This window comes from Otolemur garnettii, unplaced genomic scaffold (genome assembly GCF_000181295.1).
Source record: "Otolemur garnettii isolate 467f Iridium unplaced genomic scaffold, OtoGar3 scaffold00143, whole genome shotgun sequence".
Lineage (NCBI taxonomy): Eukaryota > Metazoa > Chordata > Mammalia > Primates > Galagidae > Otolemur > Otolemur garnettii.
The window spans coordinates 2,158,061-2,173,228 of NW_003852538.1; the positions used below are offsets into that span (position 1 = coordinate 2,158,061).

The following is a 15,168-nucleotide window of genomic DNA, read 5'->3' on the forward strand; positions in this document are numbered from 1 at the left end:
CCGGGTCCCCTGGACACCGGGGCTCTGCTCCTCTAGAGATCCGCCGGGTCCCCTTCACACTGCGGCTCTGCTCCTCTAGAGATACCCCGGGTCCCCTGGACACCGGGGCTCTGCTCCTCTAGAGATCCGCCGGGTCCCCTGGACACCGTGGCTCTGCTCCTCTAGAGATCCGCTGGGTCCCCTTGACACCGCGACTCTGCTCCTTCCACTCAGAAGCAATCTGTACACTTTGTTCTTTTCAAAACACAAATCTGAAAATAGCATTTCTTGTTTAACTTTTGTTGGTTCCCTGTTACATATTAAAAAATAGTCTGACTCCATCAAATCCCGTCTTTTCCTTTTCTGCAACCTCCAAAACCCTCTGCTCCAGCTGCTCTGGATTTTCCACCGTCCCAGGAGCTGCTGGCTCACACCTCCTTCCCCGCGTGGGGGGCTCTCTCTGCCTGGAGCGATTCCGGTGAAACCCTTTTAATTCTTTAGCATAGGCTCAGTCGCAGCCTTCTCAGGGAAGACTTTCCGAGGCATGGTTGGATGCCCTGTGGCCCTTTGCCTGCCCTGTGGCTCTGCTCTCCCAGCACTGCCTGGCCGTTATCTGTTCCTGTGTCAGTCTTCTTTATAAGCTGTCATGCATTTAAGGCCAGTTGGAAAAGCCATTACAGGATCCAGACTGAACTTGTAGTGGATCCCCAAACCTGGCATAAAAAGTGGAAACGGACTCCAAGAGTGAGCTGAGGCTGTGAGTGGCACTGGCACCAGGAGGGGCTAGGTTTGAGGTAGCTGGGACTCAGCGCCCCAGATCCCTCCTGAGATTTGTGGGGTGAGGCTACACAGGGGAAGTTGATGGTTAAGGTCTGTAGGAAGTTCTGGGTGCACAGGGCTAGTAGTGGGACCTCTCTCTGAGGGGCTACAGCCCCATCTACATGGGCACATTCGCTGCCTCTCATCCCAACAGCTTTACTCTGATTTCAGGGACTGATGGTGGGCATTCTTTTATTTATTTTTTTTTTAGACAGAGCCTCAAGCTTTCCCCCTGGGTAGAGTGTTGTGGTATCACAGCTCACAGCAACCTCTAACTCCTGGGCTCAAGTCTCCTGCCTCAGCCTCCCAAGTAGCTGGGACCACAGGCGCCCGCCACAACGCCCAGCTATTTTTTGGTTGCAGCTGTCATTGTTGTTTGGCGGGCCCGGGCTGGATTCGAACTCACCACCTTAGGTGTATGTGGCTGGCGCCTTAGCCACTTGAGCCACAGGCACCGAGTCAACGGTGGACGTTCTTTCACACAGAAGGCATTTTTGCATATTCACTATCATCAGGCAAACTTTCAATGGTGAAATTTTAGACACTGATGGGAGCTATGTCTAAAAGATGGGCCATTGAGACCAGAGTGGTCTTCTCAAGTCTCATCTACTAAGGAACAACCTACCATGCTCATCTATTTAGCTTTTAGGGTAAAGGCAGCTTCTGAATGGAAAAAAAAATGTTATTCACAGTGAAGGTGAAGAAGAAGAGCTAAAGAAAATATAAAGTTTGTCTCTACCTTCCCATCTTATTAACAGTGAGAGGAAGAAAGGCAGGGATGATGAGAGGAAGAGAGAAGCCTGACTGCACTTCACAGTGTTTGAAACAGGACGGTTTCTCCTTCCCCCTTAGGAGAACGAGCACTAACTACCATTGCTCCCAAAAGCCAGGAAAGCTCATCGCCTCATCTAGGAAAGTCATGTTACTCTGGGACATACTCAAAATTACATTTGAACTATTTTAAATATTACATTAAGAAGAAATTCTTTATATCTCTTGTACTAACCTAGATAGAGTTGGAGAACATTCTCTTTAGTAAAGTATCACAAGAATGGAAAAGCAAGTATCCAATGGACTCAATACTAATACGAAGCCAGTAGGTGAACTGATGCACCCCACACAAGAGAAAACTCAACTGAATTCAAGTTGGGGGAGGGAGGGCAATTGATGTGCTCTCACCTAGGGGGCACAATGTAGGGGTACACAGCACACCTCCTGGGTGGGGGACAGAACTACAAGGATTTTACCTAAGAAATGCAGACATTCTAACCTAATCATTTGTATGTTCATATTAATCTGAAATAATAAAGTATAATAAAAGAAATTCTGTGAGTTGGCAACTTTTGTTAAGCCTCGGTGAGGTCCAGACGGGGCTGTCATGTTGGTGGGTGTGCCTGCAAGGTCTCAAGTGGGTAGGTGCTGCTTTCCCAGGTTGAGGTCAGAGACACAGGAATGTCCCTGGATTTGTTTCTAGAGGCTTTTTGCAGTGATGGAGGTGACTTTGGGGGCTGATTTAGTTCAGGAAATTTTTGAGTATCCAGAGAAGAGAACCAGCAGTTGGAGGGAGGGCTCTGTCCCTCATCCCCTAGCCTGGCCTGGCCTGGCCAGTCTGGTCTCTGACATCAGGCTTCTGGTTCTCAGAGGGTGTTTAGATTTTCAGGTGTTATATTTATCCCACTTCCCATAGCTCTGCTTTAGTTTGTTTGCCTTTTCCTTCCTTCTGTCTATGGGGAATATGGTCTTTATTCTTTATGGTTTCTACACTCTTTCAATGTGTTTTGTGCAAGGTGCATGGTGAGTACTTGCTAATTGGATTTGTGTGTGCACATGAACTTGTGCCTATTGTTTGCAGGTATCCCAGTGACTGGTAATACCTTAAAAATACAGAGCTCTTTAGTAAGAAATACAGTTTAATAAAACCATATTCTCCTGGGGCCAAATTTCATGCTTTCCTTCAGATTTAGTACAGATTGATCAGTCTAGGAAATGGAGGAGGACAGGGCAAGAAGGCCTGTTTTCTAAGGCATTATTCTCATAGCTATTGGACGGGCCAGTCACGCTCTGCTCTTTTCTTGGCCAAACCCACTCTGGTCTAGATTTCTAAGCAACTAGGAATTTAGAATATAAACATATATTCTTTGAGCTCGTTCTTTGAGGATGAGCTGGTACAATATCTGTCTTTATAGACAAGCTGTTGCCAAAGCAGTTTTGCACCAGAGATTTCTTTTTATAAAATGTTTTCATGAAAACATTAAAAATCTCTTCTTGTTTATGTTTTAGATATTGTGCTTAACATATTAGTAACAAAAATATAATTGACACAACACAGTACAATCTTATTAAGTCAAAGAGCTCCAGATTTGGGGCCGCATTGGAACAGCTGGTCATCTAGCGCATCCTAATGGGGTGTATGGTTTTGAGAGGCCCCAGTCAAATTGGGGTTCCAGTAACAGAGAGGCTAGTGACACTCCCTGATGGGAAATGAAAGGGACCTGGCTATGAGTGTCCACAGTATGCCTTTCATGGGGCACTTCCTTTACCTGGCAGATGGCCTAATGCCCAGATGTCCAATCCAAGATCGGGGTCCCTTGCATGGGCCAGTTGTTTATACTGTACTGGGAGATGTCCTGTGACTCTTGTCTGCCCTGTGTCTGCCTGACCGTCACTCTGACACTGGGAGCCCGACCTTGCTTTGCCCTTGCCTCTGCCATCGCAGGGAGAACTTGGCTTGGGGTCGTCCTTGGTTCCTTAGATGGAGGAATTCACCACCACAGGAGGAAGCAAGTTTAAAGAGTTTTGCTTGCAGATCTGGGCAGGGAGGGCACAGTGAGTCAGGAGGGCCGTCTTCCTGTTGAGTCACACAAAGCTGGGATGAAGAGTCAAGCAGAGAGAAGACTGTGGACCAGCACCTAGCGGAGTGTGGGCCACTGAAGTTCATGGACAAATGCCTCAATGGTCTGGAAAGTGGGATTCCAGTCCACTAGGTGGAAAAGATGCCTCCAACTTCTTATCACTCTGACTACTGGCTTGGACTGTGTGGGTGTGGTATTCTATTTCTGACGCCTGGACAGCAACCTTGGTGGCATCATGCCTGTTGCATATATCTGCTTTTTTCTGGTGTTATCACTTTTCAAATCAAAGGGCAAACTTCTACCATTAGGAAATAATTCGTGATATCATTGACTGATGTTGCCATGTTTATTGCCATAATACAACTAAATACATTTGCATTAAGGAAATTCTTTTTTGTTGCAGTTGAACAGTTCAGAGGCAATTAATGTTATTTTTAAATATAACTGTTTTAAAGGCTTTGCAGTCAGGTGATTTTTCTTATAATTGCTGCTGTTTTGGTTTTACAAGAAAAATAAAAGTGAATTATTTCTGACAATACTTTCCCATCTGTTTCTAAGTAAAGTAAATGAATTTTATGGTTAACCCTTGCTTATTAGGACAGAATCCTATCTAAAACTGGCAGAAGATGTCATTTGTCTCCTTTTCTTAGGGCTCAGACATTAATCCTCATTTGTCAAGTAATATCAGCAGGTGAAGACACGGGTTTGAAATTTATAGAAAAGGTTGGCTGCTCCTCTCTTGATTGGACAGATGCCGCTCACTAGGTCTGTAATGAGAGGAAAAATATGATCTTTCCATTCCCAACTTCCTCTTCTCCCATCTGAGAGGCCTGGGTCTGTCTGCCTTAAGCTCTGGCTGTTGGGGAGTTTTAATGTTGAGTATTGCTGAAGTCCAGTCTCAGCATGGCCTGCGGTAAAGCTGGGAAGGTCAATCAGAGCATTACGGAGGTTCACCTTGTGCTTGGGAGCTCTGTGTGGCTCCAGCTTGTTCTCTCCTATAGAACATGTGTGCTTGGTGCTGAGCTTCCCGCCCAGCCAATGGGCTTCTTCCATCCCGCTGTGAGCATTCTTGTTGCTCAGGACTGCAGAGCAGCGTTATCTGGTGTTTCTTGGGAAGCCAATTCCCTCTGGCCTCCCCTGTCTGCTTTTTAACCCAGCTGGGTTATGCCCCCAGTTTGGTATCTGTCTTCACCCTCAGAAGAAGTTGACGTTCAGCTGTACTCAGGGCCCAAAGACCTGGAAACATTATCCCTTCATTCTCCCACACAGATAATTTAACAGCAGCAGCAACAGTGCTTTTCATTTTTAATAGTAGCCATGTGTAGCGCATGGTGACTCTGTGTATCTGCCAGGCGCGATTTTAAATGTCATGTTTGGATGAGCTCATTTAACGCTGCCTCCTCGGAGTTGGATTCTGAGTATTCTCAGTTTATGGATGAGGAAATAAGTCATAGGAAGTTTAAGTAATTTGCCCAAGATAACACAGGTGGCAAGTGTGTGTGGGGGAGCCAGGATTTGAACCTGGGAAGCTGTGTCGGCATCCGTGGGCTTAACCACTATGCTACATTCACTAGAAACACTAAATAGAAAAACTCTAAGTATATGCTGAAGTGGAATAGGTTTTTTCTTATTTATTTTTGTATTTGTAATGACAAGTTTTATATAAGGCACTTGAAAATGCCACTTTCTTACTCTTATTTGGTGGCCCTACTTTGCCAGAACCCTAAAAATTATGTAGGTTGGTTGGATAGTCTGGTGGTCTGCAGTCTCATCCCGTCTCTGCCCCAACTCACAAGCTTGGGAGAGGCTCACTCTCTCCTTTGAAGTTCACAGGCCACATTTATAAGAGGAGGCACCTGCTATTTCATTAGAAATAGAAGGAAAAGAAGGGGTGAGAGCCTCCCCACAGGACAGGTAGCAGATAGGTGACAGCGTGTCCCCAGGCAGACAGACCTGTGGCCTGCACACCCAGGAACGCAGGTCCCACTTTCAAGCCATTAACCTCCCTGTGTGAGGGAGGATGAAATAACGCTTTGATCTTGAGAGAGAGAAAGGCTTTATATAAATACCAAATAAGTCTACTCTTACTCAGCACCTCTTAAATTCATGTGGAGGCTAATGTACCCCATAAAATTCCAGTGTGTCCTTAGTTGCAAGGCCATGTTCTTAGATCTGGGCTCCTAAGTCTTCAATCATAATATCGTGTCTAGTTTTGTGAATTGCCTACAAGCAAAAATAACCCCGAAGACATTTTTACAGAGCCTTTTGTCTCAAGAGCTGCAAGAGTTCTAACAATACACGTTCTATTAAAAAAAAAATCCTATATATTATTTAAGACCTGAGCATTTTGAAACCAAATTTGTGCCTAAGTGCCTGCTGGAGCCCTGTTTTTGTTCCTTGTAGGTTGTTATCCATAGTGAGTTGGGATAAAGCTTCAAAGCTTCAGCTGCCCTTCCTTTTTTTAATTTTTTATTTTAGCAGACTCAGAGCAGGATTCCTTCTGTCCCTGCCCCCGCATCCAGCTCTGTCTTCCTTGTGTGATGTCCATATCCAAAATTAGCGCCCACAAGCACCAGAACCTGAGTCAAAATTCATGTAGTCAGAGAGAAAAAAGTTCATTGTGTGCCTTCAGGTGTGGAAGACTGAGACCACCGGGGGAAATTTCCTCCCCACCCTGGGAATATTTGCATTTTTAAATTGCAAGTTTAGAAGAAGAAATTCAAAATGATTGAATTTTAGGCAAGAAAGAGGTAATCACTGTTCATACCCCTGGACTACAAGTATGTAGAGGATACAACTAAGCCACCTCAGGGAGAAGGTACGAGGGCGCCGACCTTTCCCACACGTTTGTTGGCTCGGCGTCATCCCACCATCTCTGTGAGGAAGACAGGACGGTTGCCATTTTACAGATGGCAATTCCCAGGTTCAAAGGAGGCAGGTCATTTCCCTAAGGTTATGCAACTAGAAAATAGCAAAATCAAGTTCTGCTCCAAAGCCTTGGTGAGACACTGGAAATTAGAAATAGCATACTTGGGTTTCACTTGGATTCCCCTGTGTTTGGGGCAATGGAGCCCGTCGGCACCTGCTCTTTTCAGTAGAGTCCAAAGTGCTGTCATTGAGCCGATCTCCTGTGCATGGCTTGCTAAGCATCATGAACCCAAAGATGACCATGTCCTGGCCTCTGTCCTGGAGGAGTTTACTGCTTCTTAGGTGATAAAGCACCTTCTACAAGGGCAAAACTTATTCAAGTACAATAGACTTAGGTATGAATACAATTTGATGTAATATTTTAACAATGATCCCTAACTTAGGAACTTGCATTTCAAAGCATTAGCTTACTGCATTGTTTAAATATGGCAAGAGAACCTTGTAATCTCCATGTTATAGATGAGAAAACTCCAGTATTAAGATGTAGGTATTTGCATTTATTAATTAAAAATCAAATAAAACAACACATTCAGTTTCTCAGTACACAGCCACCTTTCAAATATTCAGGAGATGTCTGTGCCAAGTGGCGGTTACGTTGGGTGGTGAAGAGGTAGAACTTTGTCACCATGGCAGGAGACCCTTTGGACAATGCTGCTGTTTGTAATTTGTCTATACAGGATGTGGGAAATGGACTCAGGAGTGTGTGCTTTTGACTGTAACATCGTTTAAAAAATTTTATATTAGTATGAGGGTATGTACGGTGAGGTTACAGTTCGGTTTTGGAAGGTTAGAGTCCGAGTTGTGGCGTGTCCTTCACCCAGGAGTCGGGCCGCATACCTGTGTCCTGTCCCCGTTGGGTGGGAACTTAACCCCTCCCCGCCTTCCTTGCGTTGGAGTCTCTCTCACGTGAGCACGTAGCTGTTCGTCTACTTGTTTCAACTGAGTACTGAGTACATGTGATGCTCACTTTCCATTCTTAGGATACTTTGCTTTGGAGAATGTTCTCCAAGTCAGTGCAGTATCACTTTAAAAAATTTTTTAATGAAAATGGGGAGGAGGGGGAGAGAAAATTAAATATCTCTCATTTCTTTAAGAACTAAAAAATATCTCAGACATGGTGGGAACTCTGACATAGTAACAGCATTTCTGTTGCACTGTTTTTGTGATCCTTGTAAGAACTGGGAGTGATTTCTCTCCATGGACCAGGACACTTGGTTCTTGCTAATTGACTGCCCTTTTATGGAACCATAAGGTGACTTTTGCTAAGGGTTGCTCTGAGAGAACGCCTTATTTACTTTAAATCTTGGTTTCTAATATAGCACCTGGTATGTAATGGGCACATAATAAATATTTCTGCAACTAAATTTTAAGAAAGTAACAATAATATCTGCTGGTCCCAAAAGAATAGTAGTAAAGAAGAGAGAGGTCAGTGGACTTCCTTACAATTACTAGATGGGAAAAGCAAAGATTTTCTCCAGGGTAACATCCAGGCTTCATAAAAAAAGGGGCCACGTTTGCACTTATCTGTGCTGTGATAGGATAGAAGAGGGAGCGATCCTAAGAGCTGCCTTAAGTCTTATCTGGGTCAGATTTTACAGTATGCTATTTAAATCTAAACTAAAGAGATTTTGTGTATGTTTCCAAAGCAAGCCCTGAGAAAAAGTTACCTTGTTACCAAAGTAATTCCCCTTATCATCTTATGCAGTGAAAACCAACGCAGTCCCCCGCCCGCACTGCGTCCTGGGCGCTATCCTGGAGGACTCGCATTTACCCACCACATGTTGTGTGAAAGCTGAAAAACACACCCCAATTTGGCTCCCAGCTCATCCTCCTGCTTCTTTTTATTAATGCAGCGTCTCCACCCATCCCACTCATCTCCCTTCCCTTCTCTTCATGATTTAGCTGCAGCGCTGGCTTCTGTGTCGTTTAGAACAAACAAAACCTATAGAAGTATGTTTCAAAAGACAGATGTTCTGATAGGGGATGTGAAGCAAATGTTGGATGCTCACTCAGTGCCTTTTAAAGGCTTTAATTTACAGGGAAAATAAAAAGGAGTTGTTCAACATGTAGCAAAGGGAGTCGTCAGCTTTGAAAACTGATAAGAGGAGGGAGATGCCAGACCCGTTTTGAATCTGAACTTAACAACCAGAACCCTTATTTTCCTGCAGCAAAATGATTGCTGCTTCCTTAGAATGATTTAAGAATTCCCTAGAGATGTTTGCCCAGGCTCTAGAATCCCCCCTAACAGGGCTTATCAGAGAAGATTCCAATTTAGAGCAGCAAAAGTTTAGTGTCTGGTATCAGCTCTGGCTTTTTTTTTTTTTTTTTTTTAAAGGAGACATGATGTTTACAGTGTTAACAGTTTCGAAAGGTCTTACATTCCTAGTGAAAAGAGCTATGAAAAGCATTATTCAGGCGAAAATGCATCAATGCATGGATGGGAGTTAAAAAGAGCAAAGTTTGCCGATATGGAGACCAGAGGCAACATGTGCTGACAGGTGCAATTATGGCCAAATAATTGAATCTTTTTTATTTTTTTGGAGACAGAGTCTTGTTATGTCACTCTTGGTAGAGTGCTGTGGCATCACAGCTCACTGCAACCTCGAACTCTTGGGTTTAAGCAATTCTTTTGTCCCCCTCCCCCCAGTAGCTGGGACTATAGGTGCCCGCCACAATGCATGGCTAGAAATAATTTAATCTTTTAAGAGAGATCAGGTGAGGTAAGGTGATAGTTGTAGACTCACACTGAAAACCTGTTCATAATCAACTCAAGATGTCAAGTGTGGATGATTCAACCAGGGTAGGGATCTCAAACCAGTCCACATGCAGGGTGTAGCAGCAGTGGCATTTTCACTTTGTAAACTGGGTTTAATAGCATCATTTCAGCCCAACAGCCCTTACCTGGTCCAGAGGTTGGACAGAGGACGGAGGTTGCAAATGTAGTCTGCATTTTCCCTCAGATTCCTCATAGCCTGGAACCTCTTCCCAGCCCCAAAGAGCGGTGGTCACCTCAGATTCTAAGTCTTCTGGTCTCAGAGAAACTGAAGAAAAATACATAGCATGCCCCCCTGGGCGAAGGGTTCAACTACAAGTTGAACTTTTACCTTGGAAGGGAAGACAGTGTAGCCTAAGCATTTGTCCCCATATCCATCTGACATTAAGACACAAGCAAAAGCAAGCCAGAAACCACTTTCCTGCTCAAAGAAATCAGACAAAAAATGTAAACATTGAAGAGTTAATGAATTGCTTTTATTAGTAACAGTAAAAACCTTCCTTTGCTCTTTGGTTGTAGAGTTTCTAGGCCTGTCAGTTTCCCCTGTCAACATGTGCCTTAGCGGAGAACAGTGGGCTGGGCACAGTGGGGTGTTTATTTCTGGGACTGTTCCCCTGAGGACATAAAAGACCTGGTTCCTGTCTTGGAAGAGAGGTGCTCAGAGCCTGGGCCCCAGGAGAAGTGAGGTTACTGTGCTTACCGCACCCACACTTCGTTTATGAACCTTGAGAATTTTTTCCGGGTCTCTGCGTGGAGATGGAGCTGAGAGAAGGGAAGGCCACAAATTAGTGAAATTTCTCCCCATGCAGAGCAAAGGGTATCCCCAAGTTTCCACTAAAGATTCTGTTAGACGTCTTGCTTCAGGTTTCATTCTTAATGAAACAATGCGATTTACTTTTCTCTATTGTATGATATTTTTCGTACAAATGTCTATTTTTAAAATCCTATTCTATGTGTAGATTACTTTTGTCATTGTGATGCTATTAAAGGTTCTTAAGCTGGAGAGTGAATTACAAGTTTTTGACAATGACACACTAATTTGAAAGTCAGGTGACTGCTCCTTTTCTACTACCGAGAATCGACTCCCTAATGTGTTTGGGTTTCTAGTATTTTCCTTCCTTTTTCCTTTTTTTTTTTTTTTTGAGACAGAGCCTCAAGCTGTCCCCCTGGGTAGAGTGCCGTGGCATCACAGCTCACAGCAACCTCCTCCTTTTTCCTTTTTAACTGCCAGCGTTTCACTTTACCTTCTACCAATAAGCTCTTAGACTCGGTATCTAGGTAGGTAGAAGACTTCCTTCTGCATCAGCTTCTTCAAGCGTTTAGCAAGCTCCAGAGTGAATCCAGCGTGGTCCCAACAGCGTCACACCGCTGTGGCCACAACTGGCCGCAGCTCGGTTTCCTTCCTGCATCCTGAACCGCCTCGCACACGGTGAGCACGGGCGACAAGTGTCATCTCAGTGTCTGCTCACTTTGTTTATTCCTGTCGAGAGTAAATACTCACCATCCTCAGTACTTCCTGGAGTTTGACTCTGTTCTAATGTGGAACGATGGCTACAGTGGGAGTATCTGGATCTTTCCAGGTGGGCCACGTGAGCTCTGTTCTAACTTAGGTGTAAACTACATGATCTTTTGATAAACTGATCACCAGAGTGAGTCAACTCGGCTGCATGCTGTGGACTGGGTGGATGGGCCTGCAGCAAACGTGTGGGGAGCAGTTGGTTACTGTGTACCTTCTGGTCAGCACCTTCCATTATTCTCCAGTATCATGATAACATTTTAGTGAAATTAAACTTAGGTGGCTCAAAATTACATAATCACATTCAGTTTTAGTTTAAGTGCTGGTTGCTTAAAGCCTCCTGGGAGAGAGAGCTTCTAGAATCACCAGCTATGCCAGTGGGTCTCAACTCAGGCTGTGTCTTATAAATACCCAGAGGGCTTAAAAAAAATGCTCAGATTCATCTCAGAGAGCTCGACTGCATTTTTTGTAGGTTGGGCCTAGCCATGCGGGGTGACATTTTAAAAAAGGCTTCTCAAGAGATTTGGAAGGTTGAGAACCACGGAAAGGCAGGAAAAGAGACTTAGGATACACTGAGCACATTTTGACCTGTGCTAACCAACTTGGTTAAATGCCTTTCCTACAGCCTCAGCCAGGCACCCTCTCCCCTCTCCTGTTCACTCAGGGAGCTGAAAGTGGTGAGGAGTCAAATCTTCTCTCCGTTTCTTATATAAAGTGTGATCTGGAGAAGATCTTAAATGTGCTGAATTTTGGTTTCCTTCTTTACTGAATTTGAATAATAAAGCTCCCTTGTAAGGGAAGATCAAATTGCTAATGTGATATGAAAACATTTAGTACAGAACCAAGTATACAGTAGAGCTCAGTATATTCCTTCTTTCCCTCCCTCCTTCCCGACCTCCCTCTCTTCCTTCCTTCTTCTCTTTCTCTTCTATCCTTCTCTTTCTCTCTCTCTCTCTTTTTCTTTTTACAAATTCTGTTTTTGTGCAAAAAAGGAAGCTACTATGGATTTGGAATTTCCTCAGTGTTCTGTCCCACATTCTCACTTGGCCGCCCTTTCAACCTGTTATGTCTGTGAAGTGGCCGGCCAAGGATGGGATGTGGTTTGAGTTGTGAGAACAAGTGTTTTGATTGAGTGATATCATCCGTTATGTGGGCACTGACCTTGAGCTCTTGACCATCATTTATCTCCTTCAACCATACGACCATCTAACTTACTTTGTACTTGCAATAGTGGTCGCAGCACCTGGCATTTAGATTTCAGCACCTGTTTGAAGTGAGGAACTTCAGAGGAGTGTAGGTGAAATCAAAAGACATCTTCAAATTACTACCTGGCTAATTAGCTTTTTCTTATTTTCTAAGAAAATAAGATGTTGGTGTATCTCAGTCCATTCCCAGACAGTCGCGGGGAATCCGTTCCATTACGGCTGGTGTCATGGAGCAGTTCATCCCCAGTGACTCAGGAAGGTGTCTGTGTTGCGTCGTTGTGACACATACCTGTCTTTTGCTCACTTATTTGGCTCCAAATGAAATCTCAAGCCAATGAGAACGGTCCCAAGTTTCTGTTATTACCTAGTTCAGGGTAACCAAAGCAGACAACTGGGAGATTATGCCCATGTGCTGTCTCAAGGGAGTTGCTTGTGTTAGAGCAGATAAAGTGTCTATGGGAAAAGCCACATTGATAAAGGCAACATGATACTCTGTTGTTTTTCACTGTCTGGCAAAGTGCAACAGGGCTGAAGAGCAACTTAAGCATTAAGAGCAAGAGTTTAAACATCCTGACAAACTGGATTCTAATTTTGGCTTCATCACTATCTATAGCAGCAGTTCTCAACCTGTGAGTCATGACCCACAAGAACTGTATTAAAGGGTTGTGGCATTAGGAAGGTTGAGAACCACTGATCTATAGTCAGAATCAGCAACCTTTTTCTGTAAAAGGCCAGCTAGTAATTATTTTAGGCTCTGCAGTCATAACTCAGTCATAACTACTCAACTCTGCAGTTATAGTCAAAAGTGTCCACAGACAGTACATAAAGGAATAGACATGGCTGTGTAAATAAAACTTTATTTACAAAAACAGACAGAGGGCCAGATTTGGACCATTGCTAGAATTTTCTGACCTCTGATCTGCAAGTTCTTGCAATGATAAGTTACTCTAATTTTTTAAGATTGTTAAAAGAATTAAAAGACATAATGTATGTAATAAAACACATACTGCATCCTTGGCATAGAGTAAGCTCTTCAGAATAATAGTGCTATTATTTTATTAAAACATTGTGTATCATGTAATGTAAGATGCTACTGGTTATAAGATATATCTGGATTTCAGACATGTTAGAGTATGATTAAATGTCTTAGAATTGATAAAACATGGTAACTAATTATAGTAACATGGTTACATTTAGGATTTTAAGTTTTGTTCTGCAATGGTAGTTTAAAGCTTCTTGAATAACATGCCTCTGTGATTTTTCTGTTTTGTCAGAGACACGTGCCATGAACTCTTGGGACATGTGCCGCTGCTTGCAGATCCCAAGTTTGCTCAATTTTCACAAGAAATAGGTCTGGCATCCCTGGGAGCATCGGATGAAGACGTTCAGAAACTAGCCACAGTGAGTTCTTTGCAACTTAAAAAGCGTTCTATTCGTGTCCATTTGTAAGGTAAGAAGCTTCAGAATTACTTGCTGTGAATTATAGGTAAGTGTTCTGGACAGAGCGTGGTGATTTTTACCCTTTTTCATGCTATGTTCTTTTGAAGCACAGTGAGTTCTTGGCTTCTTGACCACCGAGATATTTGTGTTTTATCCTTTTGTAAAGGTGTCAGCTGGATATAAAGGGCTAGATAGTAAATACATTAGGTTTGTGGGTCATAAGGTCTCTGTCACAATTACTCAGCTTAGCCCCATGGCTCAAAACCAGCCTTCTGAGCATGGCTATGTTCCAATAAAACTGTATTTATAGAAACTGGTGGTGGCCCAGATGTGTGTAGTAGTTTGCTGACTCCCCTAGACATATCACTACTAGTCTTTACATTTATGTTAAAGTGGGGCTTGCATCTGGGATTAGCTCTTTCATTCGTCTACATGGTCATGGTCAGATATAATTTGGCTCAGCAATAAGAAACTCATGCTCGACAATTATTCTAAGTGCAACTTCCCCTCACCCTGTCCCAAACTTAATAGAAGCTGTTTTCTTCTTCTCAAAACTCTGGTTCTTCTGAAAACAAGCAGTGTGAGAGGGAAGGTGTAATTGTGGCTGCCACTGCAATTAAGAGGCTGCAGGGCCTGATCCGGTGTGCCTTACTGTGCCCCGTCTCAAAGAGTGCAGGAAAAGAAAGAGTGAGTTTGGCAAGCTCACCTACCGAGACAAGTCAGTCAGCATAATGAGCAAAACCCCCAGGAAAAGAACAAAAGTGGGATCTTAAGTTGTGTGCGTTTGCCACAAATCCACATCGATGGTTTGTTGGATGTGCAGGAATACTCTTCACTCCCCCTGAGAAATAAGTGTTCTCTTCGATTTCTTAGAACACACAGCTCTTTCAGTGTTATCTTTTGTTTCCTCCTTGTTTTTGGTGGAGATATGGGAACTGAGAAGTGCTTCTCTACTGACAGACACACAGCAAGCGGCCTGAGTGACAGTGACCAGTGCGAGTGTGGGGACAGGTGCGAGTGGCCAGATGCCGTCCCGGCTCCGCTGAGCTTTGCTGGATGGGACGCAGGGCTTTGTTTTGCCAGATCTCCCCAATTTTTGAGAAAGTCTGGCTAGCTACGTGGTATATTTCTAAATTAATTTATTTCTTTTTCTTTTTTTTGTTTCAAAATATTAGGGTGTATACACGTTTTGTTTGTGTACTTTGCTTTGTACAGATTGGATCACTACATGAAATAGAATGAATTTAAAGTTTCGGCTCATTGAAGAAGAATCCCCAGTTATGAGCTGAGGAAAATGTATTTGTAGACTGAATCTGGATCTGCTAGTTTGTAACCTGTTATAGGGATCGTATCTCACGCGCCTGGCGATGTATCAGTATCTAAGGAATTACCTCAAAGCTTAGCAGCTTAAACAACAAATATTTCTTTTTTCTTTTTTTTTTTTTTGGTTTAATCAATAATGTTTATTTATTTATTTATTTTTTTATTGAATGGTAACTGTGTACATTGATGCACTTTGGGGGTACAGTGTGGTGTTTTCACACACAATCCATGACATTTCCATCAAACTGGTTAACATAGCCTTCATGTAACTTTCTTAGTCATTATGTCAAAACATTCATATTCTACTCATAGAAAGATTCACTTGTACCCTTG

General features: G+C 43.3%; 1 protein-coding gene across 2 annotated transcripts in view; it reads left to right on the plus strand.

Annotated features, from left to right (window-relative positions):
* TPH2 (tryptophan hydroxylase 2) overlaps positions 1 to 15,168 on the plus strand; it is a 109,049-nt gene that overhangs the window by 47,981 nt on the left and 45,900 nt on the right. For both annotated transcript variants that reach the window (XM_003798947.3, XM_012810854.2), the window contains exon 8: positions 13,347 to 13,473. In XM_003798947.3, the coding sequence (XP_003798995.1) occupies positions 13,347 to 13,473 (127 nt within the window). The remainder of the gene's footprint in view (positions 1 to 13,346; positions 13,474 to 15,168) is intronic.